This window comes from Erythranthe guttata, chromosome 11 (genome assembly GCF_056151865.1).
Source record: "Erythranthe guttata isolate IM_541 chromosome 11, IM_541, whole genome shotgun sequence".
In the NCBI taxonomy this organism is placed as follows: Eukaryota; Viridiplantae; Streptophyta; class Magnoliopsida; order Lamiales; family Phrymaceae; genus Erythranthe; species Erythranthe guttata.
In genome coordinates, this window is record NC_142543.1 from 1247916 (window position 1) to 1272799 (window position 24884).

A 24884-nucleotide genomic window follows, 5' to 3' on the forward strand; every position below is an offset into this window, starting at 1 on the left:
TATATATATATATATATATATATATATATATATATATATATATATATATTTCGAATAAAAACTAAAAAAAACTATGGTGCTAGTTTGAGCAATTCAGACTGTAACAACTCACAGCCAGCACTACATGAAGTTAAGATTGATGAAACAATCCTCCTCTGCAAAATTTTGAACTCCATTGCAAGCTTTACATCCCAACTTTCGTTTTCTCTACAAAAAACACGACGTTTCATCAAGATATAATGTTTTTTTTTCACCCTAAAAGTTCGTCTAGTTACGAGTAAACACCCTCAATTTTGAAAAACTACACAAATCATTCTTGATGCTTGATTCCGATCAACACTTGATCTCATACAGTCCTTGACTTTATGAAATTGAGACGATGATGGTCGGAACCAAACACGAAGGGGAGGTTCGTGTAACTTCCAAACTTAGAGGGGTCCAAGTCTAATTAGACATAACTTCAAGGGTCCGAATGCAACATATTAAACATAGACTAAACGATACCTCTCTTCAAGTTCTTCATCACCGAGGGCTTCCATCATTCCTTCGAAAGTAGAACTCAAATCTCCAAGTACATCAAATTCGCTTTCCAAGATTTCCCGTGTCTGAAAAAAAACATTTATAAAAAAAATGACTTGAGTACAATCGAAGATTTTATTAAATAATTCCCGAGTAAGCAAATAGTCAACTAACGAGGTCGTTTGACCGCCAGGCTGGATTTCTAGCTCTTCGAAGATGATCCAACAATGGAGGTGGCAATCCATAATAAAATATCTCGTGGTTTTTCGATAGCCAAGTCCCACGAACCATGTGAGAGCTCCATTCACACGCAGATGCACCGCATTCGGATTCTTCATCTTGAGCAATATCGAAATCTGATATACACAATGATGATTAAAAAAAAAAAAAGAGATTGTAATTCCATATTTATAGAAAATTTACGTATTGAACTCATACTGTTTATTATATGTTGAAATATAAGAACTAAGTTACCGAGTGGAATAACATCAAACGGATTTTCGCCTTTCGGTAAGAAGCCATAGAAAGTCAATAGATGAGAACTGGACAAGTTTCCATAACTAAGAAAGCATTGTTCCCCTAAACCGCATTTTCTTGATAAAGGGAATTTTAACGAATTTGTCTTTGCATCAATTCTGCCATAGTTCATTATGTGTGGGCATATCTGTTTAAGACAAAAAAAAAATGTAAGAAAACGAGGGCAAAAAGGGCTACTTGCAAAACAATACACGTATATTATTACCGAGTGATTGAGAAAGCCAGCAATAGGAATTAAACATGTTCTTAGTTTTCCGTCGGTGAAGATAACTTTCATGCTATTTGAGTACCAAAGTTCACAAGCCCATAAGAATTTTTCCCATGTATACAGCTCCGGTGGAAATATATTAGGATTATGATTTGACAATGCTGGAAATAACTCGTCGTATTGGGTGCGTAGGTGCTGAAAAAAAATGGAAATAGTGAAAACTAACGAAGAGAAAATAGTGGTGATAAATACTAAGAAAAACTAGGGTGGTAAGTAAATTTGGAGTTTTGTATCGAGATTTTTCTTGCATAGTCACTTACCTCTTTGGCTTGCATAATCTCTTCAAATAGCAAAGATCCATCTAAAGCCATGACAGCATTAATCCCAAAGCTCAATCCTGATTTTATAGAAAATAATCGAGCGGCGACGTTTATATGTTTGGACATTCTTAAAAAGATTCATTGGAAATCAACAACAAGAATAACTCGATTTTTACCGGTCTGAAAATCATCGGGCAGAGTGTCGAAATACAATTTGAACTTGGAGTTTTTGTTGTACTTCTCCTTCATGCTCCACAAGAGCAGCATTGTCTCCTCAGAAATCCCGTCAACTTTTTCCAAAATCGGAAACTACCTTCAAGATAATATTATTTATAATATGCAAGTTAGTGAAAAACTGCAAAGCAAACAATTAGTTTAATGATGTCTGAGCAGTGTAAAATTACCATTTCGGACTCATACAAAAGCTCCTCAGATATGATAATAGATACAGGAATCTCCATAGCAATATCTCCAACTTGTAAGTCCTCTTTAGCTATCGCCCCTCTACCCACTCCTTCAACACCTAAATCAAACAAGAATCGAGAAAACGAGAAAAAAAATCATATTAGCCCTTTTCCTTTTTCTCGTCAAAGAATGGCTAAACAGTAAATACAACACATTGTTAAAATGTACTCACAAGCTATATCCAGTTTTGTCTTTACACCATTTTCGACACCCCAATCAAGTAGACCCTTTTCTTTGTCACAGCTGAAGTGTCCAATTATTATGGTCTCCTCCTCAAATTTTTTTCCGACATTATCAATCCTCAAAATAATTTCCTCTCGTAAACACTGCTGTATATTTTTCGTTGCGTAATTTTCAGCGGAGGGCGATTTATCAATGGCTTCAAGAATCGAATGGAGGGCTTCCATTTCATTCCTTGGGCTATTACAATCTTTGAGATTAACTACATCTCCACCGAAATATAGTTCTATCTGAAACATAAGCCATCACGAGGCGTTTCAGCTACTCATTAGAGATAAATAACTTGCATCCTACGAAGATAAACGTTACGGAGAATAATATTACCTCGTTGAAGTTCACGAGTCTTGCCCGTCGAACCAATGCATCTAAGAAATCATTCAGCTGATCGGGAGTAGATGAGATTTTAACGCACGGCGAAATGTTGGGGTCGAAACCCATAGCCACTAGTAATTTCTATTATAAGAAAACATAGCAAATCTTGTAAGGCAACGATTGCATTTTCATTTCATAAAGTAAAAAACAAGACGTAATTAATTGCTCCAAATAAATAAAAAAAATCCCCACACCTGCTTCTTTTCGAAAAAGGGATCAGTTTCAGAAAGCTTGAGAAACAATGTAAATTCATCATCAATCCCATCCTGAATTTGCACAAGGAGTTAGATAAACACGACTCATCTTTGTTGCCTTAATAAGTAATAAATAAGTAAATAAATAAATAAAACCTAGAGAAAATCAGTCCGAACAAAATTGCATTTCCATAACTAAAATTTGCAGAATATGATGATTCATTAGGGGGGAAAACAAATAGCTCAGTTTTGGAAATACGCCGGCATAAAGATACACACAATAAAATGTGTTGGTTCGTGTAAGATTAGGGTTTACCTTAACAATGTCCATGGTAAGAACGAAAGATGTATGCAGTGCAGTCAGTCTGAAGCGGCTGAGAAGCAGAGAACCAAAAGGTTTTTGCTCTGAAGCTATAACTAAAGTTGTTAATTTGGCTCTGATTTTTGTTTAAGCGTTTTTAAAAGCGAAGGGTTTAATTGTAAAGTCGCATTAGGTCTCTATTCTTTCCTTTTCTCTGCACTTCTTCAAGTATCAACTATCACTTATAAAAATTTGCATTTATCCAACTTTATAAATTAACACAGTCGAGACCACCCAAATTTTTATTAATTTAGTGAAATATTAGTTTAACGATATTTTTATTTTCTTTAACACGTTATCCTCAAGTTGGGATCGGGAAAGCATATTAATTAGACAAGATTATTAATTTATCGAGATTATACTATATGAAGGGTTTTATTTATTTATTTTAATCATCATACAATTAATATCAAATTATATATGGCAAATTACGGCCACCCCTGAGGTATGACCAAATTACGAAAAAAAAACCCCCTCTTGTTTGGGTAATTATAGTCATCCCCTTCCTTTTAAATATTTTTACATAAAATTTATGTAATTCAGTTATTTACCGAACCAAATCGTAAATTCAGTTCGGTAAGCGGTATAAAATGTTGGCGTACCAAAATTTCGGTTCGGTTTTACCGATTTAACATACCTAAATTTACCTCTGGAGGGGCAGTTTCGTAAGATAATACATAGTTGAGGGGGGTGTAATTACCCAAACAGGAGGGAGATTTTCGTAATTAAACCATAACTAAAGGGGTGGAGAGGTATTTTCGTAAGATAATACATAGTTGAGGGAGGTGGGTTTAATTACCCAAACAAGAGGGGGTTTTCGTAATTAAACCATAAATCAAGGGGTGGCCGTAATTTGCCCAATTATATAAGAAATGAACAAAAAAATATACCTAATGTGAAAAATGATTGTCAAAAATCACAAGATAATTAATCACAAATCCCAAACACGAGATCCTTACATATTCGGCAGAATGACAAATTCAAGAAGCCACCAATTTCCTTTTCTTTTTAACAAGAAATGTTTACTTACTACATTACATATATATGACATAAACCCCAACAAATCCAAACTGAGAGAGAGAGAAAAAAAAAAGAATATTACAAGCAATTTCTCAGAAAGCCCAAAATCATGGCAAAAATTTATATTGCAATCAAAATGGTCAACTTCCACACAAGTAACTTGATCAGCTAATTAATCAGCCATTGTTATAATAAGCCAACATCTATATATAGTATTATTTTCAGTCGATGGCGATAATGAGGAAACCGACAGATACATACATAAGTAGAACGGGGTAAAGGGCAAGAGCTTTCCTCCTAGGGTTGACAGCTGTACTCATGAACGGATACGCAGCCCACGAGCTCCAAGCCAATGTGAAAGCAACCACAACCACTTTGATTATTACGTTGCCTTTTAACATGCAAATTAAGGCACCGATGTCCAGAGGGAATAGACAGTAACCTAGGAGACTCAGGCTTTGGAAGAAGATAATGTGGCCTCCCTAAGAGATTAGCATAACATAAATCATTAGCATTGAAAAAGGTTTCCACGTCGTTTTTGGAAAAGTTTCACGTTGTAATAGAATGCTGAATCTACATCAGAAAGAGAATTATACATTTCATATGTGTAGGTTTATGAAGATGAGAATAGAAAAAGCCCATCATAAATGTGTGTGTGTGCGTGCGCGTGTCAGAGAGAGAGAGAGATAGATATTACCAGCAGCAAGACATTCAAGGTAAGAATTACAGCTCCTGCTGCAAGAAGTGCAAATGCGACAGCGAAAACTTCAGACTGTAAAACAATTCAAAGGTGTGAAATAAGGGTGTTAGCGAAAAAGTATACAAAATTCTGCAGCAAGCAACATGCAAGAGAAGCAAATATTGATGTGTGTCGTGAGCTTGAAAAGAAAACCACAAACTATGTTTGCAACTGGTTCTAACATTTGATATTTGCATGATTGAACACCTATAACTTTCAAGACTATCCATCAGTTGCTTCCCTTCAAACAGGAAAAAGAAAATGCAGAAAATATTTTTAAGCAATCACAAATTTCTTTTTCTAGGACAAGTGGACACAACTTCTAGCTGGTCATTGACTCTAAAAACTAAACCCGATATCTAATTTTGTTACTCAAAAGAGTGTCAAATAGTAGAATGGCCAACATCGTCAAACATCACCTATAAATGCGTAAGAAAAAACGGAGATTGCAATATAAAGAGCACTTGAGCCTTACCACAATCAGATGGAATATATAGCCAATACACTAACCACAAAAACCGATGATGCCATACAATCCAAAAAAAAAAATTAAATAAAAATGCAGACAAAACAGGTCAAAATAACCTTCATGCTACAATTACAATTCTCCAATTATCACCATGGGGCCAAGCTAGGCTCGGTTTAAAAGTCGGAAGTATTTTGAACTGAGTTCTTGAAATGATTTCCAAATCCCCCCCACCAAGGATTTCAATACATAATAACTACACTCAATCATGCCAAAATGACGAATATAAGAATTCAAGAGATCCAATTGATACTTAACGAGACATATAACCACCTCTACTTCGACACGGCATCAATTTATAAGTCCACTAGTTAATGAAAACGATCCCGAACTAACAAACAGAGCTCACATAATTCTCAGGAAACGATAAGCACAACGCGCACACGATAATTAGAGAATTCCCTCATGCTTACACTCATTAACATGATTCATAGATAAACTGTATGTTGAACACAAAATAAAATTATATCCACGCATACCTTCTTGACGGAGGCAGACCACGAGAGAATGAGGCCGAGAAAAACAATGAAGAAGAAGGGTCCCCATAGATCCCAATCCCTCAACGCCTTCCCCGGGTCCTCCCTAAACGGATTGGGAAAAACAACCAGCTTCAAATTGCTTACGATTCTCGATAAATCACGCTTAACGGTATCCCAAACGGGCTCCGTCAGAGTATTTGGGGCCGACCCGAATCCAGATCCCGCAATTCCGCTGGTGCTGGTGGATCCACGCGGCGGGGGAACAGGCGGCTTGGGAGGGGCGGCGGAGGTGACCGAAGGAGCGGCGGAGAGAAGAGGCGTAGGTTTGGGGATGGAGGAAGGGGGCAGATTGGAGGGGATGAATGAAGGAGGCGGTGGGGGGTTGGAGGAGATGGGGATGAAGGCGCGTGGAGGAGACGGAGGGCGCGCGGGGAGGACGGAGGAGGGGTAGGAGTTGATGAGATTCTCAATTTCGTCGATGTCCGATTGCGAGCTCGGGTGCAGCGGGATCGTGTCGCTGTGGGACATTGTGTATGTATAAGTTGATCGGAAATTGACGATGCGCGTTGAATTTAGGTCAGGGAGCGGCGGTGTATTGGCGGCGGGAAGCGGTGGTGATCAGGTCCGGTGGGGGGAGGGGGAGAGAGAGAATTGCTACGACTGATTTATTGTATACAAAGTTGCTTTTTCCATTTTCTTCTTCGAAATTCAGTTGAAAATTAGTATTATTATTTACTCGGTCTACACTACACTAATTGAGCTCGATTTACTTTATATATTTGAATTAAGCTTATGGGCAAATTACCGGCCACTTTACGGTCAAATTACGAAAAAAACTCCTTTTGTTTCATTTTAAATATTTTTATATAAAATTTATGTAATTCGGTTATTCAGTTCGGTAAACGGTATGAAATGTTGGCGTACCGAAATTTCGGTACGGTTTTACCGATTTAAAATCCTTAATTTACCTCTGGAGGGGTATTTTCGTAAGATAATACATAATTGAGGGGTGGCTGTAATTGCCCAAACATGAGGACGGCTTCCGTAATTTGACCATAACTCGGGGTGGCCGTAATTTGCCCTAAACTTATCTTATATATAAAAGAAAGAAACGCTAGGGCAACCCTAAAAAACCCTAATTTCATATTTGTAATTTTTTTTTTAATTTTTATCACATTTTTATCTCCTTAATATTATTTTAAATATTATTTTCGAATTTTATCATATTTGTATCCCCTAAATATTATTTTAAATATTATTTTTTATTTTTATCAGATTTTTGTCACCTAAATATTATTTTTTATTTTTATCAAATTTTTATCTCCTAAATATTATTATAAATAATACTTTTTAATTTTATCAAATTTATATCTCCTAACTATAATTTTAAATATAATTTTCAGCTTTTAGCAGATTTTTATCTCCTAAATATTATTTTCGAATTTTATCATATTTATATCTCCTAAATAATATTTTAAATATTTTTTTCGAGTTTTATCATGTTTTTATTAGTTTTTTATCTCCTAAATATTATTTTCGTTTTTTATCAGATTATTGTCTCCTAAATATTATTTTCGATTTTTATCAATTTTTTATCTCCTAAATATTATTTTAAATAATAATTTTGATTTTAATCGTATTTTATCTCCTAAATATTATTCTAATTATTATTTTCATATTTTATCAACTTTTATCTCATTAACATTATTTGAAATATTATTTTCGATTTTTTATCAAATTTTTATCTCCTAACTATTATTTTAAATTTTATTTTCGATTTTTATCAGATTTTTATCTCCTAAATATTATTTTTTGATTTTTTATCAAATTTTTATCTCCTAAATATTATTTTAAATATTATAATCGATTTTCATCAAATTCTCCTAGATATTATTTATAAGGCAAATGGCAAAAAGGCCCATCACATGGGACTTAAATGCATTTTGGTCCACAAAAAAAACAGTCTCTCAATTAAGCCCATCCCCATGTCTTTAGTCGAAAATACCCTCAATAATATAATTCTTATTAATTCCACCCATTATACTCTATCTTCCTTAATATTACACATTGACCCCGAATTTAAACAAATATATCACATTAACCCCCAAAACTTTTTTTTTTCAGAAAATAATTTTTTTTCTGAAATGTTTTTTTTCCGGCCAGATTCCGGCGTTGACTTTTTTTATTTTATTTTTTTGAATTGTTTTTCTTAGAAAATAAATATTTTAATTAATATTACTGTCTTGGCTACTAAATTACTGTCTCATACAGTAATATTACTGTTTGGGACAGTAATATTATGAATATTATTTTTCCGAACAGTAATATTATTAATATATATTATTGTCTAAGACAGTTAAAATACTGTTGGAAACAGTAATTTAACATCCAAGGCGGTAATATTAAAATAATTTTTTTAAGGAAAAAAAAAAGTCAATTAACAGTTAAATTACTGTCTCCGACAGTTAAATAACTGCCGGAGACAGTAATTTAGCAACGATACAGTAATATTAATTAAAAATATTATTTTTAAGAATAAAAAAGTCAATTAACAGTTAAATTACTGTCTCCGACAGTTAAATAACTGCTGGAGACAGTAATTTAGCAACGAATACAGTAATATTAATTAAAATATTTTTGAAGAAAAAAAAAAACAAAAGAGTCAGTTAACAGTTAAATTACTGTCTCCGACAGTTAAATAACTGTCGGAGACAGTAATTTAGCAGCCAAGACAGTAATATTAATTAAAATATTTTTTTTAAGAAAAAACAAAATTATAAAAAAAAAAAAAAAAAAGTCAACGCCGGAGACCCGGCGGTCAACGGCAGTTGACCGGCCGGAAAAAAATTTCAGGAAAAAAAAATTTCAAAAAAAAAAAAAAGTCAACGTCGGTAAACGGCGGCGACCGGCGGTCTCCGGTGGTGGCGGGTCAAAATTGAGGTCAAAATTGAAATTATGGTTAAAATTGGTTAATTGGTGAAATTGGGCTAAATTGGGGTGTAAATCATGAAATTGAAGTTAAATTGGGTTTCAATGAATTGGGGGTAATTTTGGTATATATAAAAGAATTTTCCTTATTTGCAAATAAGTTTGAATGGGTTGGATTTATTTGAAAGACAAAAAAGTTGGATGACCCTCTTTTAATTAAGACCCTTGTCATGGGCCTATTTGCCATTACCCCTATTTATAATAATCTGATTTTCGATTTTTACAGAAAAGGGTAAATAAATCTGATTTTCAGCCCTAGCGGATTTTGTAACATCGTTTTGCAGAATGTCTGCAACATTTGAATTTTATTTCTTCCCTACCTAAGGCTTCTTCTTTTGGTAACCTGACTTTAGATTTTGGTTCTTATATTCTTCTTCATCCTATTGACTGTGTGGCAATTAGTTTACATTTTTTTCCATCATGACTTATAGGTAATTTCATTTTATTAAATTATGTGTTTTATTAATTTATACCAAAGTTTTCAAATTTTATGTATAACAATTATTTCATTTTATATGTTATTGGACATGTTATTGAAAGGGATGATTTGAGAAAATTAACCAAAAATGGGCGGAGCCACAAGCTATTGGAAGTCGACTTTCAAGACTTATTGTTTGTATGCGATATTTAATTTATTGTTTATATTTATTTTTGTTTCTTAATTTTCCAATTGTTAATTCCAGTCGCAAAACAGCCTTAAAATGAGGCAGTGGAGAAGGGCTTAGTTCCGATGCAAGATGTATAGATGGCCTTTTACGATGGTATGTTGTCGATAGTTTAGTTTTGATTATGTTAATTTACTTATTAAATCTAATTACTTTTAAGCTCAACATGAAATACATAACTCGGCTTCCGTAATTTGACCATAACTCGGGGTGGCCGTAATTTGCCCTAAACTTATTTATTTAAAAAGATAATTAAACACAAATAAAAAGATGAAAATAATCAGAACTGATTCAAAAAATAATATAGTTTCAACATTAAAGCATTTCTTAAATGTAAAAAAAATAAGCAACATCTTAATTGGTGGAATAATATTGGATTAATAACAATAAGTTTTTGACAGGTTTAATGCCTTCATTAATTTTTTTTTTTTTTATGGAAAAGAGAAACCCCTACAACCATACGAATAAATTACATCCTCGTACGTAAAATTGCAAATACCTTGCAAACCACACGAGATATTTAAAATATTAAAACTAGACGTTGTTTATGTTTATTAGACTTGTAGACCAGGGCGTTAATTAGTACCTCCTCGCAAGTTATATGGGTAGCGTAGCGGTTATAAAACGTTTCATGAAGCTTCGTAAGTAGAGAACTAGAGTGGCGGCGGGGTCGGAGTGTACCAGATTGGGTAATAGCACGGCGAGAAAGACCGATCCTTGTAGCTGAAAATGCCGATGTCATGCCCACCATAATCGAGCTGGTCATTATCAAAGTCATTCCTAAGAACATCAGTGAAGTAAATCGAATCGGGCTTCACAAATCCCTCCGGGTAGTCTTTGGCCGAGATGGCAAAGCTGTGGTTTGTACCTATGAATAAGGCCAGACCGTCGTCGTCCCCCCGCAACGAACAACCATGATCCACGTACATAAATGCTCTGCTCTCCGGATCGTATTTATGAACATCAAAATCGATAGTCTTGTAAGGTAAACTTTCATCATACGACAGGTTCACGGAATCGTAGCAGAGATCGGGCGAGACAAAGGAGCCATTAGAGTCCACGTCATTAGCTACGAACCTAATCACCAGAAAAAGCTGACCGGATTTCTCGTCCACCACGAGGGATCTCACCCTCCTGCACATGTATTTCATGACCAACTCTTCACGGGAACGGTGGGCGACGGGGTACATCTCCGGGTCCGCGGACACGTCGTCCATCGGAATCATCACCGGAGAGTGCGGGTCACGCAGATCCCAAGCCTCGAAATCGCTGTTCTCGGTGACGCAGAAGAACAACTCTCGTGCGGCGGAGTAGACAAAGGACTCGTAGACTCTAACCCCCTCGGAGCCATTAAAGCCGTCGTTGGTAAGACGAGAGCCAATCGGAGTCCACTCGGTGCTGCGGCCGGGGCAGCAAAATGCTAGTTCATATCGGTAAATCATCATTGCGCGGCAGTTTTCTTCTTCTTCGTTGGGAGAGAATGAGGTGATGAGACCGTATACACACCCGAATATGTTGTCAGGGTTGAATGGGCCGGGGACGGTCGGAAGCTTAAGGTGGCGTTGGGAGACGGGATTCGTGAGGAACAGATCGTTGCTGGTCTTATCCAGCAAAGCTAGCCAACCCTTTGAAGATCCCACGAATTTAGTGTCGTAGATGCTAAAACCTAATTTTAAACCGTCGCCGCCTCTGAGGCTCAATACTCTGCTCTCGCCGAGGCTGTAGAAGTTGTGAGTACTTGGCCGCCTTCGACGGCTGGCGGTAGCATCAGCCAAGGTAGCAAGACCTTTGTCGACCGATAAGATCCATCTGAGATGCTCAACGTGCTCATCCGCCGACGGCATATCCAATATGAAACTCCGGCCGCCCCTTTTCGGGAAAACAGAAGAGACACCAAGCTCCTAGGAGCCATTGTCAATCAATACTTTAGACGATGTAATAAACTCGATCAGCGTGCGAACGCCGCCAACCACTTTGAACGTTCCAGGTTTATAAACTAGATCGCCGGCCCTACAACTCACTCACCAACTCACTCACTCTTTCTTTTTCCCCAAGTTTCCCCAAATATCCAAATCACTTTATTTTATTTTATTTATTTATGTTCGAGGGTGAGTCAATGTCAGTATCAACAGAGTCAATAAATAAAATTTCCAATATTTAAAAAAAACAATGACCATTGATTGCCTCGCAGGCAAAATTTACAACAAATATCCATTTTCTTGTAACAAATTCTTTCGACATTATCATCATTATTTCAATACGGTCAAAAAACGGGTATGATTCTCCCGCACGGATCTCAATGAAATATTAAACCCCACCTGGGCAGTTGAAAAAAAATTGTACGAAATTCGAAATAAAACCCTCATGAAATTAGAGCCCCCCAAATAGAGTTGTCAGCAAATTCAGGGCTTGAGAGCAATCGAGAGGCCGAGTTTCGGTGCTACATTGATGGACTTAGTGTCGTACTCTGCTGAAAGTGTTGCAACTGATTTAGGCCTCCATTCACGTTGGCTCAATATAGCAACTTTTCCATTGTCGGAGAATCTGGTCTTGACCAAGGTCAGAGGGTCAACTCTATGGACACTTCCGATGCTGAAACTGTTACCGAAATCCGATAATCTATGGGTCATTTCAGCAGCAACCTCTGTTCCAGTCAATGGGTTGACCAAGTGAGCGTATGACGCCTTCACCGTTTGTCCCTTGTCAGTCCTACAGGAGCAAAAATATATATTCTAAGTTCTTTTTTGCAAAATAAATGCAGAAGGAGCTAAAATTAGCTGAAGATAGTCTTTCAAGATTAAATTTGCAGCTAAATTTGTTCATTTCAGAAGATAATTTGCTCAAAGATTGTTTTGAGCAAATTTCACAAAGATTCACAACTATTTATAATTTCATCGATTCTTTCTATGTAAGTTGAACTTGAACCCACCCCTTGTAAACCAAATTATATAATCTGGTCCCATTTTTCGAAATTAGTGTTCAGGGGATTGTTAATATATATGTGGTGTATATGCATTTATATCTTTATGGTTAAGTATGTTTTAATGTGCAATACATTGAAAGGTAATTAGAGAAACCAAAGAAAAATTAAATGGAAATATGGAGAAATAGAGAGTGTTACATACAGTATAACAGCTGCAGAAAAGTCGGGATTGTTGAAGCTTATTCCAACATTGCACTTTGTAACGGATGAAGATGAGGTGTCGAATCCTACTTCACCACCAATAGCTATATCCTTGGAGCCAATCGCTGCAGCAACTTCCAGAAGAGGACTTGGGTTCAGGCCAATACTGGCATCGATAGCAGCATGGTGATGAAGGTAACGTACATCAAGCTGAAAATAAAAAAACCCATGATATTTATATTGTTTCTAAACCATAATTCAATAAAAACCATGTATACGACACTACATTATCTTTTAACTGATATATCAAGCAGAATCTTTAGAGAGTTTCTGTGTCGAGAAGGAAAATAATTATGATGTCAATGGCAAAATAATCAGGTTCATGCATTGTGGCAGCATCTGCTCCCCGATTGTGGGAACGTATAGAAGGTCAACAAGGCTTTGCAAACAATTTTTTTACCAACATTGCAGGATGTTCAAAGTCAAATCGTTGAAAGTTCTTCATATAATGAATTTCGTAACAAAGAAAGGAACAATTATGCAATTCACTGCAGTCCATATGGAAGACTAACATTGTATAGCACAAGAAATCGTCTCTCACAAAATATTTAACCACTGGGGGTAGAGGGTACACAATCATCACTATATTGAAACGACATGAGAAAGGTTGAGACCCTTTGTACATCACTATGCCACCTATGACCAACTCCAGGAGTTAAAAATTATAAAAAAATGTAATTAGAAAAACAGGCTTAGAAGTCATTCAGCAATGCAATTTAAAAAAGCTCTCTACTCCATAGTAGAGATCATTAAATTACTGAGTGAATGGTGTCAGTTTTCCTTCGTCTCGACCAAAATAAACTTAATACGGAGATTCAAAATTTTCAAAAACACAAAAAAAAAAATAAAAAAAAAAATCGAAACTCATGCACAACAAAAACATCTGTAAGTTTTAAAAGTGCACATTGCAAATTGAGTACCTTCCCGGACTTGTTATCAGGAACATTAAAGCTGATTGCTGCTTTTGTTCCAGGCACCACATCATAAGTCACCTTTGTAGAAACCTGTAAATGGATGACACCATAAGGATAGATAAACAAAAATACGCGGATGGTCTACTGAGAATTAGAGGATAAATCTCTGAATAGAAATTACTCAACCATACAAACAATTCTATATAGCTACTCCAACTCAATCAGCTGTATTTGCAAGGATATTCTTCTTACTTTCGAATAGGTGTCAACTTTAACATCAACAGTAGTTTTTCCACTTCTGTACTGTGTACTTAGGTCGCCAACAAATATTTGATCCTTCTTTATCCCAGTAGCTGTAAGTGCCTATCAAAAGAACAAACTACAGTTAGTATTGTGGAGCAGTTTCATAGAATTTTGCATTTCCAGGTATAGTTTTGTGTGATTGTATATGCAACTAACTAGTTACATTCCAGATTATCAAATTTAAGTAAAGCAGAAAAATGGCCACCTACAACCGAATCTTTTAAAAGTGATGAAACATCTTGGCAAATAGTTTTCCATGTTTATCGTGAAGCGTATGAATGCAATCAAAAAGCAGATCTATCATTCTAGCTTTGAGTCCAGTTGGTTATTACTTTAATTAAAAAAATGGAACAAAATCTTTCGTTTATCCAACTGAGATCAGTGAAAAATACAGCAGAAACTAAAGCTTGATCCATACTCAACTTGTTGTTATATGTCATGTCTAAATAAATTGCTTTGACATCCCATGTAGATCATAATAAGAAAATTAAAGCTTCGACAGGCAAGTTGGATCATAAAGCTAATGCAAGTACAAGATATCGGTGTACCATTCCAGTGGAACTTGGAACTGAGAGGGAGAATTTCTGATCATAATTGTAGTCTTTCGTCAAAAGATCTGCGTACAATATAAGCATATTAAACTAAAGATGTAAGGCACCGATCTTTGACAATGTGTACAGAAAACAAAATAAATAACCACAATAAAAATATTGCAATAATATTACGACAAAATTTCAAATAATGATGAATCAGGAGACGGTGCTTGAGTGAATGAATACGTATGCTACCAGCAGACCATCTACTTAAGCCTTATCCTTTTTATTTGTCAAAAAAGATCTACTATAAATACATAGTTCAGAAATTTTTCCCAAGAAGTTTTCGTCTAGTTTCCTCGTAGGAGGTGAATTTATAAATCAGCTACAACCCCGAAACACTAAAATGATAGAACTTTTCCTCACCATACAACTTATTTCAGATAGGACCTCAGTTGCTTTATCGATGAACTACACTGAAGAATACAAAACAGATGAAGAGAGCTACGCTTGACAACTACCAGCACAGTTCGTGTAGCATGTGATTTCAAATAATACTAAAACAAGAACTTATAATACTCAATACTACAAATTTATAATTAGGCTTTAGCAGCAGAACGATGGAAATTAACCATCATGGAAACTTAGGGAAAATTGGTGAAAGAATAGTACGGGATTAAACTCAGAGTAGTCTGTATGGACTATGGTGTTCAGTTGCACATAAATTAAAGTTAAACAAGTATTAAAAGGAACTGGCACAAAGAAGGTTATACATCTAATGCCTTCAGATATAACTGATAACACAGCATAATACGTGGTGCATATCCGAAATACCATTTCACTGTAATTAGCTCTCTTCCTTATCCAATTACGATTATGCGAATTACGGAAGTGGTACCAGAATTAAACATGTGGAGATTATTGATATCCCAAATAAAATTTCACATACAAATATTCTAGCCACGTATGTTACAATAAAGACATCATATATTCTCGACCTACTAAATACCAAATACGTAACATTACAGAAAATCAGCTAATCAGAGTAATCCACATTAAACATATCGCATTGACAAATGAAGCATCACGAAGATAAACATTTGATACAACATAACACTATATAAACCAAATTTTTGAAATTACCGCTAGAATATGAGTGCATGTGAAACTTTGGGAATTAAAACTAACATATAATACCCTTTCAAAAGTTTACCTCTAGCGCGCTTGCCGATTTCAGAATATGGAGCCGGACCGTTGCCCATTATTGCCTTTTTTCTTCTTTAACGAAAGTTCTGCCAAAAAGAAATCATACAATACTACACAGTTAGTCTCTTCCGAAAACACCCATACACTCATACGCCCAATTTCCCTACTGGAAACAAAAAGCAAAATACTCATACATGAAATCACGTGCTAGCAAAAAAATCGACATAATCAAAAAATCGGCAGCTATACACCTAAAATTGCATTTGATTTACCTAAAAAAAAAGACTAATCTCTAGAAGCAATAAACCATATTAGTCAAACGGAGACAAACGAGGATTAATGTTTCATATAATCATCTTTGTAAATGGGAAAAAACAGAGTGCATTAGCGCCAATTAACATAATAAACAACCAGTATATACCGGGTGCTCACACACGCATATATATATGTGTGTGTAAATGTGTATGTATATATATATATATATATATATATATATATAAAAATTGAGTCTGTGCACAATGTAAGAGAGGCAGAATGAAGAGTTCTTACAGATGAAAGCTATGATCGCCGGCTAGCAGCGACCACCGGAGGCAACGACGCCGTTTGCTGTTGAAATGTAAGCAAAATTTAGAGCGGAGACAAACAGTCAGAAACGAGGGTTTTGAGTTGAAGAAACCAAAGATGAGAGAGCTGAAGGGGAGGGGAGAAATGATACAGTCACGCACCTGTGTGATTTGACGTGGATCAATTCTGCGTGCTCATTGGTCGGTCACGGTGTGGTATATCACAAGCTTGTTTTTACTTGTGGGGAAAAATGTGGGCTGTGTTTGGGCCGTACGTGGGTTCGAATGTGGGCCCATAATTAAGACGTGTTTAGCACCAAGGGCTTAGCGGAAAAATTAGACTCCCCGTTTGGAAATATTATTTAGGGTAAATTACATATACCTCCCCAAAGTTAGATGAAATTACACCTACACTCCTTTAGGTTTGAAAATTACATATACATGCCTTGAAGTTTGGTTAAAGTCAACAATTTACCCCCATCCGACCATGGACTAACTGAAACCTCGGGGAGTTATGTGTAATTTATCCTATCTTTTATACGGAAAAGCGAAATATGTTTTTTTCTCGTGTCGCTCGACTCTAGTGGGCTTTTTAGCGACATTTGTCGGTTTGCTTAAAGTCTCGGAAGATTAATTTATTACATATGCATTCATATGTATGTGTACTATATAATTGTATATAAGTAAAACGTAAGAAGTTATCTGATTTATTTCACCATGTGTATAATACTGTATGAGATATTTCTCTCCCGTCTAAACTTAACTAGTAAGTTTTGATCACGTGTACGTAAAATGACCAATCATGCATAAAAATCATGCAATTAATAAAGTCAAATTAATAGTCAGAAGTCGTAGGTTAATTATAAGATAGAACTTGCATAGCAAGTCATGCTGTCATCACACAAGTAAAATAAAAGTCGTCATTAGTGATGTTGAGCACGCGTTTCTTGATTAGGTTAAATCTTTTACTAAGTCGAAATGTTATTTTAATTTGCTTTTAAGCAAAATTATTCATAATTGCTACGATTGACTATTGTTGTTTATTGACATAATATATAGAGATGACTATACCTCATAATTTAAAATAATTCAATTTTTGTGAACTAATCCAAGATAATTTTTATTATTTAAAATTCAATAGCGAATGTGCTGATTTAGGTGGTGTTTGCAAAGTATTTAGAAAATAAATCCATGCTTTTTTGGTTCATAATCACTTTTTAAATAATTTTTATTATTTAAAATTCCATAGCTACATTGCAGTTATAGGTAGTGTTTGCAAAAACTAATCATTTTTGAAGTGTCTGAAATAATCACTTTTGCTTTTAATTTTCTTAAAATAAGCTGTTTTAAGCTGAAATATAAAAAAATTAACATCCATGAACCAACTTCTCCTAGAATAAGTTGTGGAAATTGATTTTTCGTGAAATCTACTTTTTAAAAGTTTGTTTTGCAAACACCACCTTAATATTAATATTGTTATCTTTATGAATTTTGAGGAAAACAACTAATTAACGGCATTACCTAACCACCTTAATTATGACCTTAATCATAATTAATTAATAATTGATCAAACATTTGAAAATAAAGTCTTCCCTAATGTAGCCCCAGCCTGTTAGCTTTCATCGTTAACTTAACACGGTTCTCCTTTTCTCCACGTTTTCTCCATCAACCTGCCCAGCAATTTCTTGGTCAATCACATACAAAAAAACACACAATATTCTCACACACACACACACACATATATATATATATATATATATATATATATATATACACGTTGTATGTATATAAATATATATACCTAGTAAGACCCCATTTTATCCATCTACATCCAATCAAATAATTATTAATTATATATATATATATATATATATATATATATATATATATATATATATATATATATATATAATTAACATATTTATTAATATATCATTCACCGTTTAATAATTCGTAAACATGGCGACGGAGCGGTGGTTGTTGCTAGGGAAGTTGAGAAGGGCTGTCAACAAGATCAAGCTTTTGCTCGATTTCAATGTTAATAGATGGAAATTCGATCTCGCTTCCCTTGTAGGGGTAATATCGTCAAATAATAGAAGGTTGAGCTTCAACGATAGGCCCGGATTGATGGCGTTTGTTGAAGATTCGGGCCCGGAAAACAGCCCGGGATTGTCTAAAGGGCTTCAAAGAACAACGAGTCATCAATCGGAAAATAATCAAGAAGATTATAATAATATCGACGAAAAAGCGGATGCGTTTATTGCAAACTTTTACAAGCAACTTCAACTTGAGAGGCAAATATCTTTGGAGTTGAGGTACTATAGGGGCAATAGCTTTGATTCATCAAAATTATCTCCTTGATGAGGGGTGTTTTGTTGAGGTAAATTATTTTTTAGGGGGGATAATGATATTTTCAGCATTTTAAGGGGTTGAGTAGACATTATGCTGGAAGTTTTTGGGGGTGGTTTTGAAGTAATTGGTTTATGAAAGGATTTAATTTATCCATCACCGAATTCATTTTATCATTTCTGAAATTATTCATTTGATTCTTTATTTTCTTGGTTAGGTCATTTTGTTGATAATTGTTTTATTGTTCTATTTTTTTTTTTTTGGAATAATGTAATTATTGAGGGCATAAATAATATTCAAAGATTACATAAGTGTAGAATTATGAATAGTGAGCCTTGCAATATATTGTGGTGTAAATAGAAATTAAATAATATTTAGAAATTAAATAATACTCGACATCTTCAATGTGACAAATCAATTTGGGCCCAAAACAATTGTCGGGCTTTAAAGTGGGTCGATTTTTGGGCTCTACTTTTGAACCTTCGGGCTTTGACGACGCGCTGAGTGGTGCGATAACATAGTCTCGTTTGGTTTATAAGATAAGATTAGTCAAAATAAAATTAAATAATTTTATTAAAACTAATTGTATTAGTAGATCATGGAAAGTAAAAAAAATTATCTCTAATATGCAATACAAGGAAAGATAAGTCACGCATGATGAGATAATATTTTCAGATCGATTTGAAAAATTATTTTATTTAACAAACATCTAACGACATGAGTTCGATATCTGATCTTGCCAATATTTTATAGGTGGAGTTCGTCTTAGATGGCTTACCCAATACGCTTTACACCTCTTGTGTTATCGAGGGTGAAGTTTATCGATAGAAACATATAATTATGGGTTCTTTTTGTAAAAGGAAATAAAGAAATGATATAGTAAGTTCATAAATCTTAGCCCCTAGCTATATGTTACTACATCTAGTTTATGCATGTCTTTATCACAAAATATAAGCCAACCTTACCTCACTCAAATGAAAAATCGAATAATATGTCGTCTATGGAATGACTGACGACTAGCGGTTGGAGCAAGTGAATTTGTCTTAATTGATCCAAGTTCAAATTTCTTTACCGATGGCTGTTATATTTCGAGCTTGTCACACATTGTTAACCTAGTGTAATTTACGTCTCTCGTATAACTTGCAAACTATTATACATAAATGCAGGTTTATCCGGTGCACCACGTGCTTTTATTCATTGTCATATTGATAGTTAGATTGTTAGCATTTCCACAAATTCAATAAGATAATAGGCCTATTAAAATTTCGCCCTCCTTGTAAGTATTCCAAGTGGAGACACGTAGGATCCCAATAGGGGTGTCGACGTGTCAATTCACAAGGTCAACCTATATGCTGGTTTTCTTGCCTGCCACCTCCCACAGGATTTATTTCTTTTCAAATATACCCCCATAATCCATATTATATAGTATTAAAATAGCAATAAAGCCTTCGTAATTCAATTAATTTAGTGGAATATTAAATTATTAATCTAATAATTTAGCATATACCGAGTCAGACCAGAAAAAAATTTTATTTAAACAAAATAATTCATTTATGAAATATTAATTTATCGAGGTTCTACCGCACATGTTTTAACACATTATAGTTTGTCCAAATACAACGAGAGACAATATAACATTAGTATGTATAATCTGAAAAATATGATGTTTGTGTCTGTAAATCACAGACATTAGTCACCGCAATTATAGCCGACAGCCAAGATCATTGTGGTTTTCCAAATTAATTATTTAATTTAAATTCCTATTTAATTAGATAGTAGTTAATTATTCCAATAATTAAAAAGAATAATCATTTTTGCTTTCACCAAGACCAAAACCCAAAACCCTAACGGGTGTTTGCAAGTGCTTTTTCAAAGTGATTATGAGTTTTTTTTTTGTTAAAAATCAGTTATTTTAAACATTAAAAAGGTTATAATCACTTTGGAAAATCGTTTGCAAACACCACCTTAGATTTGAGCTTAATTTCAGAAATTGAATTTAATTGGGATCGAATTAAATAAATAATTAATTACATATAAACCCATATTGCAAAACTTATTTTTTTTCAGAAAAACAAATATGCAGTAGAACATCGATAAATTAATAACATCGTTTAAATAATAGCTTCTTCTAATCCCCACTCCCCACTCAGTACAAATGAACTAAATTATTAGTCCCGAATGTACTAATTTATAGAGATTTAACTGAAATCGCTTTTGCTTATATATCATCAATTTTTTTTCTTAATAGTTTAATTAATTGAAAAGGAGTCTATTATTGGTTTACGTAATCGATCAAGTCAAGAAGGCTTATCGTAATTAAATCCATAAATCTTCTACTTTTATTTGGAAACGATTGCAACATTTCCACCCCTACCCCTCTGCCCTAGCTCATAATAATAAAGAACCCCATTAATTAAAAAAACAACCTTTGATTATGACTCCATGATAAGATTACATAATTAAAGGTAATTTCCCCATTCTTGATCATGCATACATACATACATACATACATACATACATACATACATACATACATACATACATACATACAATTTTTCACGGACCGACAAAGTGCTGAACTACAGTGTTGCCGTTACTGGAGGCCCGACACCCCCTTCGATTCTTTACCGATCATACCTGAAAATTCTCTCTCTCTCTCTCTCTCTCTCTCTCTCTCTCTCTCTCTCTCTCTCTCTCTCTCTCTCTCTCTCTCTCTCTCTCTCTCTCTCTCTCTCTCTCTAAGTATAATGACATGAATCTAACTCTCCTTTTAACATAACTCTCAACCGTAGATATGCCTTGCATGGTTAGTTTGTAATATTGTAATAATGTGTGGGTATATATATATACACACACACATTTACACACATATATAAACACACACGAGAGAAGATAAAATTACTAAAAAAGGGTGCTTGAGAAAGACAAAGGTTTGGGCAGACAAACTAATCCCACTTCCCATTTTCGCATAACTAAACTCCCCACTCTTGTTCTTCTTTCTCTTTCATTCTTTTCTTTTATTAATTTAAACACCCACCCACCCCCAATCATCTCATCTCTTTCTCTGTGTGTTTCAATGTGTGTTTTCTACGTGTATGTATATATATATATATATATATATATCTATGCATATGTTGTAAACCTAAGTTGTCTTCTGTAATAAACTTCTTTCGTGCAGAAACCAAATAGTTTTAATTTTCGTCTCGAAAATATATATATTAGCCACGGCCGCCATGAATTACAATTATAATAATAATAATTACGAGCCAAACACTTGTCTGAACCTGAGTTTATCATCACCGAATCACAATATTCATCCTTTTGTTAACCTAACCCTAGTCGAAGGCAGCCCATCGTCGCCACCGCCGTCGAATCAGATGGAGACACGTGTCTTCTCGTGCAACTACTGCAAAAGGAAGTTTTACAGCTCACAAGCACTTGGTGGCCACCAAAACGCTCACAAGCTGGAGCGAACCCTAGCCAAGAAGAGCAGGGAAGCGGGTTCAAATCCGGGTCAGGGTTCTGTTCCGGGTCGGGTCAACGGGCCGGATCACCATGCAGGTAGGTTTGGGAGAAGAGATCACATAGCTGATGTTCATCAAGATGAGCTTGCCAAGCTTGACCTATCTTTAAGGCTTTAATTTTTGTATTTATTAATTAATTATTTATTTTATTATTATTATTATATACGTGTGTCTAATATTAATGGATTTTAAGTGGGATTATTTAAAATTAATGTTGAGATATTTAATTATGAAATTATTTGCCTGTTGTATTTTTCGAATCAATTAATTAATTAAAAGCTAAGGTATTGGATTAATTTGTGTTCACTGTTGATCACTAACTGCAGCTAGCTAATTAAACTAGGGTTCATCACATGGAAAAGATTAGTCAATTAATTAATATTTATTTCATAATATAATAATCCAAGTTCACTAATGATATTAATTAATCATAAAATAAGAATTATATTTTGTAGTTTAACTACCAAGTAATGCGACTTTAATTTCTATTTTAATTTCCGGAGTTCTATCGATATAAATTAATTAAATTTCACTAATCGATATATCACAATTTAATTTAATTAATTTAATTTAATTTTCAGGTTGAAAGTTAGGTTTCATGAGAAAGTGACGATACAAAATAAAACATGTGATTAATAACATGGTCACGGATATATACTAAAGAATATTAATAAAATTAATTAATCTGTATTTTTGTACCAAATTCACATAATTTGAGCAACCATATACTTACAATTCAATAGTCTAAAATTGGATGCTGTAATTAAATAATCAATCAATCAACAACCTTATTTAGGCAAATCATGCCCGTGGCTCTCTTAAGATAATGTCTCACTTACGCACGTTCCATTATATACTAATCACCTTTTTTAAGCATAAAATTACAATCACCCCCCTAAGTTATGTCATAATAACTTTAAGATCCCTATGGTATTCATAATTACGAACACCCTCCTAAAAATCAACGGAATGTTCGAAAGGTTAACTTCTGGCCTGGAGCGGTTGTAATTATGAATACATAGTGGTAATTATAATGACAAAAAATGCTCCAATTTTTACTTCAATTATTGTAGCTTATCTAATTTAGGGTTTTTAATTTTCAGATTTCAAGCTTCCCATTTTTTTACTATTTTTGGGTTTTCAGATTGAGGGATTCTAGTTTTTGCAATATTAAATAAAAATTGGACCAATTTCTTTTGTTCATTCATTACAATTACCCATTGGGCACCAATGTCGACTATAAAAAATGGTCAAAAAATTAGAATTTTTAATTATTTATTATATTCAAAGTATTACATTAACCCAATGGGGTATGATATAGTAACTTTAAAGTCCTTGTAGTATTTGTAATTACAACCAGCCCTTAACATCAGGGTTTATAATGTTAAATTCGTGAGTTTTAGGGGGTTGGTTGTAATTTTCAATTCCACAGGTATCTTAAAATTATTATAGCAAACCTTACGGAATTGGTTGTAATTTATCCTTTTTTATTATTATTATTATTAATACGTAACAAAGGCCTTTTCTTTTATTTATACCCTGATTAAGTCTATTTTGATAATATATTTTAAAATTTAAGAAAAATATATCTTTAATATATGAGGTATACTATGGTTATGTTTCAAATTTGCATCATAATTTTATTTTATTTTGAGCAATTATGTTTTGGTAAAAAAATTATTATTATATTTTGCACTTGATATGCATATGAGATACAAATTAAATGAATTACCAAATCAAATAACTTGATTTAGATCGTGTGTGTGGTGTATTTATAGTAATTATGCATGAGGTCCAAATCACCTGGACTAATAACAGTTAGGTAATCACGATTACATTTCATTTCACACTTTATTTAATTTAAGTACCAAAGAAATATTTTTTATTTTTTATTTAAAAACCTAAATCCTTTTTAATTGTCAATTGATTTAGTACTTAAAGGAGTTTAATTAATTAATTAGTTTGTCAGTCTTATTTTATTTCACATCAGTTCACCATACATTGAAACTGATGATCATGTGATTCAAGTAACGTTAGTTGTCGATGGTGACGTGGCATGTCATTGTTCTCGTTATTGTCCGAACAAGTTTTATCTCGAAATATGTATATATTAAATAATATTTTTTTTTCAATTAATCAATAAGTGCAATTAATATTATATTTCATGTGAGGTGTTTGGTTGATAATGTTTCAAATAATGTTTCTTATTTGGTAGCAAAGATAATTATTAATTACTACTCAAATGGACTTAAGTACGATCAAATAACTTACACATCTATATGGTATTGATAATTACAAATACACCCCTCAACTATTGTTTCGTCTTATCATTACACAACTACGAAATTACGACTAACGTAATCTTGAAGATTTCATAGAATGTTCAATACGAATTTCATATATAACTCATATTGTGTTTGTTTGATTTCATCGTAAGGGTCTATAATGAACTGTTCGTCTTAGGGGTAATTGCAATTACCAATACTATAAGGGCTTATAAGTAATTATTTAGTCTTATTTGAGGGGCTATCCGTAATTTACCAAAAAAAAAAAAAAATCATAGCAATATTTTGTTGGTTACAAAATTGGACACGAAACAACTACAAATGATAGGGCCAACACGAATTGAACCAATAATGAATTCAATGCACAAAATGCAAAGAATTAATTATTCG

At 34.0% G+C, this 24884-nt stretch overlaps 6 protein-coding genes across 6 annotated transcripts; 2 read left to right on the forward strand and 4 right to left on the reverse strand.

The window, feature by feature from the left end:
* Positions 1–62: 62 nt before the first annotated feature.
* Positions 63–3299, reverse strand: LOC105976769 (SET domain-containing protein). The gene is made up of 12 exons (XM_013002035.2): positions 3172–3299; positions 2856–2927; positions 2614–2742; positions 2222–2519; positions 1989–2107; positions 1761–1893; positions 1585–1661; positions 1262–1459; positions 994–1183; positions 694–875; positions 505–605; positions 63–207 (listed from the first exon to the last, which is right to left on the reverse strand). Exons 1-12 carry the CDS (start codon positions 3184–3186, stop codon positions 72–74), a joined length of 1650 nt encoding a protein of 549 aa, XP_012857489.2. The 5' UTR covers positions 3187–3299; the 3' UTR covers positions 63–71.
* A 1025-nt stretch (positions 3300–4324) lies between these two features.
* LOC105976761 (protein YIP4b) lies at positions 4325–6743 on the reverse strand. Its single transcript, XM_013002026.2, has 3 exons — positions 5981–6743; positions 4934–5008; positions 4325–4718 (listed from the first exon to the last, which is right to left on the reverse strand). Exons 1-3 carry the CDS (start codon positions 6506–6508, stop codon positions 4458–4460), a joined length of 864 nt encoding a protein of 287 aa, XP_012857480.2. The 5' UTR covers positions 6509–6743; the 3' UTR covers positions 4325–4457.
* A 3543-nt stretch (positions 6744–10286) lies between these two features.
* Positions 10287–11539, reverse strand: LOC105976524 (uncharacterized). The gene has a single exon (XM_013001759.2). It carries the CDS (start codon positions 11475–11477, stop codon positions 10287–10289), a length of 1191 nt encoding a protein of 396 aa, XP_012857213.2. The 5' UTR covers positions 11478–11539.
* A 250-nt stretch (positions 11540–11789) lies between these two features.
* Positions 11790–16544, reverse strand: VDAC4 (voltage dependent anion channel 4). Its single transcript, XM_013001983.2, has 7 exons — positions 16323–16544; positions 15781–15859; positions 14583–14650; positions 13984–14094; positions 13738–13821; positions 12759–12967; positions 11790–12342 (listed from the first exon to the last, which is right to left on the reverse strand). Exons 2-7 carry the CDS (start codon positions 15827–15829, stop codon positions 12036–12038), a joined length of 828 nt encoding a protein of 275 aa, XP_012857437.2. The 5' UTR covers positions 15830–15859; positions 16323–16544; the 3' UTR covers positions 11790–12035.
* A 1745-nt stretch (positions 16545–18289) lies between these two features.
* LOC105976525 (uncharacterized) lies at positions 18290–19006 on the forward strand. The gene has a single exon (XM_013001760.2). The coding sequence runs from the start codon at positions 18296–18298 to the stop codon at positions 18695–18697; it is 402 nt and encodes a 133-aa protein (XP_012857214.2). The 5' UTR covers positions 18290–18295; the 3' UTR covers positions 18698–19006.
* Positions 19007–21918: 2912 nt separating this feature from the next.
* ZFP2 (zinc finger protein 2) lies at positions 21919–22326 on the forward strand. The gene has a single exon (XM_013001762.2). The coding sequence runs from the start codon at positions 21919–21921 to the stop codon at positions 22324–22326; it is 408 nt and encodes a 135-aa protein (XP_012857216.2).
* Positions 22327–24884: the final 2558 nt, after the last annotated feature.

Coding starts and splice junctions, on each gene's coding strand:
- LOC105976769 (XM_013002035.2), bottom strand. Junction 2,108..2,221: donor GACAAAACTGGATATAGCTT/GTGAGTACATTT, acceptor TGTTTGATTTAG/GTGTTGAAGGAGTGGGTAGA. Junction 876..993: donor GTTTGATGTTATTCCACTCG/GTAACTTAGTTC, acceptor TGTGTATATCAG/ATTTCGATATTGCTCAAGAT.
- LOC105976761 (XM_013002026.2), bottom strand. CDS start 6,508: ATGTCCCACAGCGACACGATCCCGCTGCACCCGAGCTCGCAATCGGAC. Junction 5,009..5,980: donor GGTCTGCCTCCGTCAAGAAG/GTATGCGTGGAT, acceptor ATTGTTTTACAG/TCTGAAGTTTTCGCTGTCGC. Junction 4,719..4,933: donor CCTTGAATGTCTTGCTGCTG/GTAATATCTATC, acceptor CTAATCTCTTAG/GGAGGCCACATTATCTTCTT.
- LOC105976524 (XM_013001759.2), bottom strand. CDS start 11,477: ATGCCGTCGGCGGATGAGCACGTTGAGCATCTCAGATGGATCTTATCG.
- VDAC4 (XM_013001983.2), bottom strand. CDS start 15,829: ATGGGCAACGGTCCGGCTCCATATTCTGAAATCGGCAAGCGCGCTAGA. Junction 12,968..13,737: donor CTGATAACAAGTCCGGGAAG/GTACTCAATTTG, acceptor TTTTATTTTCAG/CTTGATGTACGTTACCTTCA. Junction 12,343..12,758: donor TTTTCTGCAGCTGTTATACT/GTATGTAACACT, acceptor TTGCTCCTGTAG/GACTGACAAGGGACAAACGG.
- LOC105976525 (XM_013001760.2), top strand. CDS start 18,296: ATGGCGACGGAGCGGTGGTTGTTGCTAGGGAAGTTGAGAAGGGCTGTC.
- ZFP2 (XM_013001762.2), top strand. CDS start 21,919: ATGAATTACAATTATAATAATAATAATTACGAGCCAAACACTTGTCTG.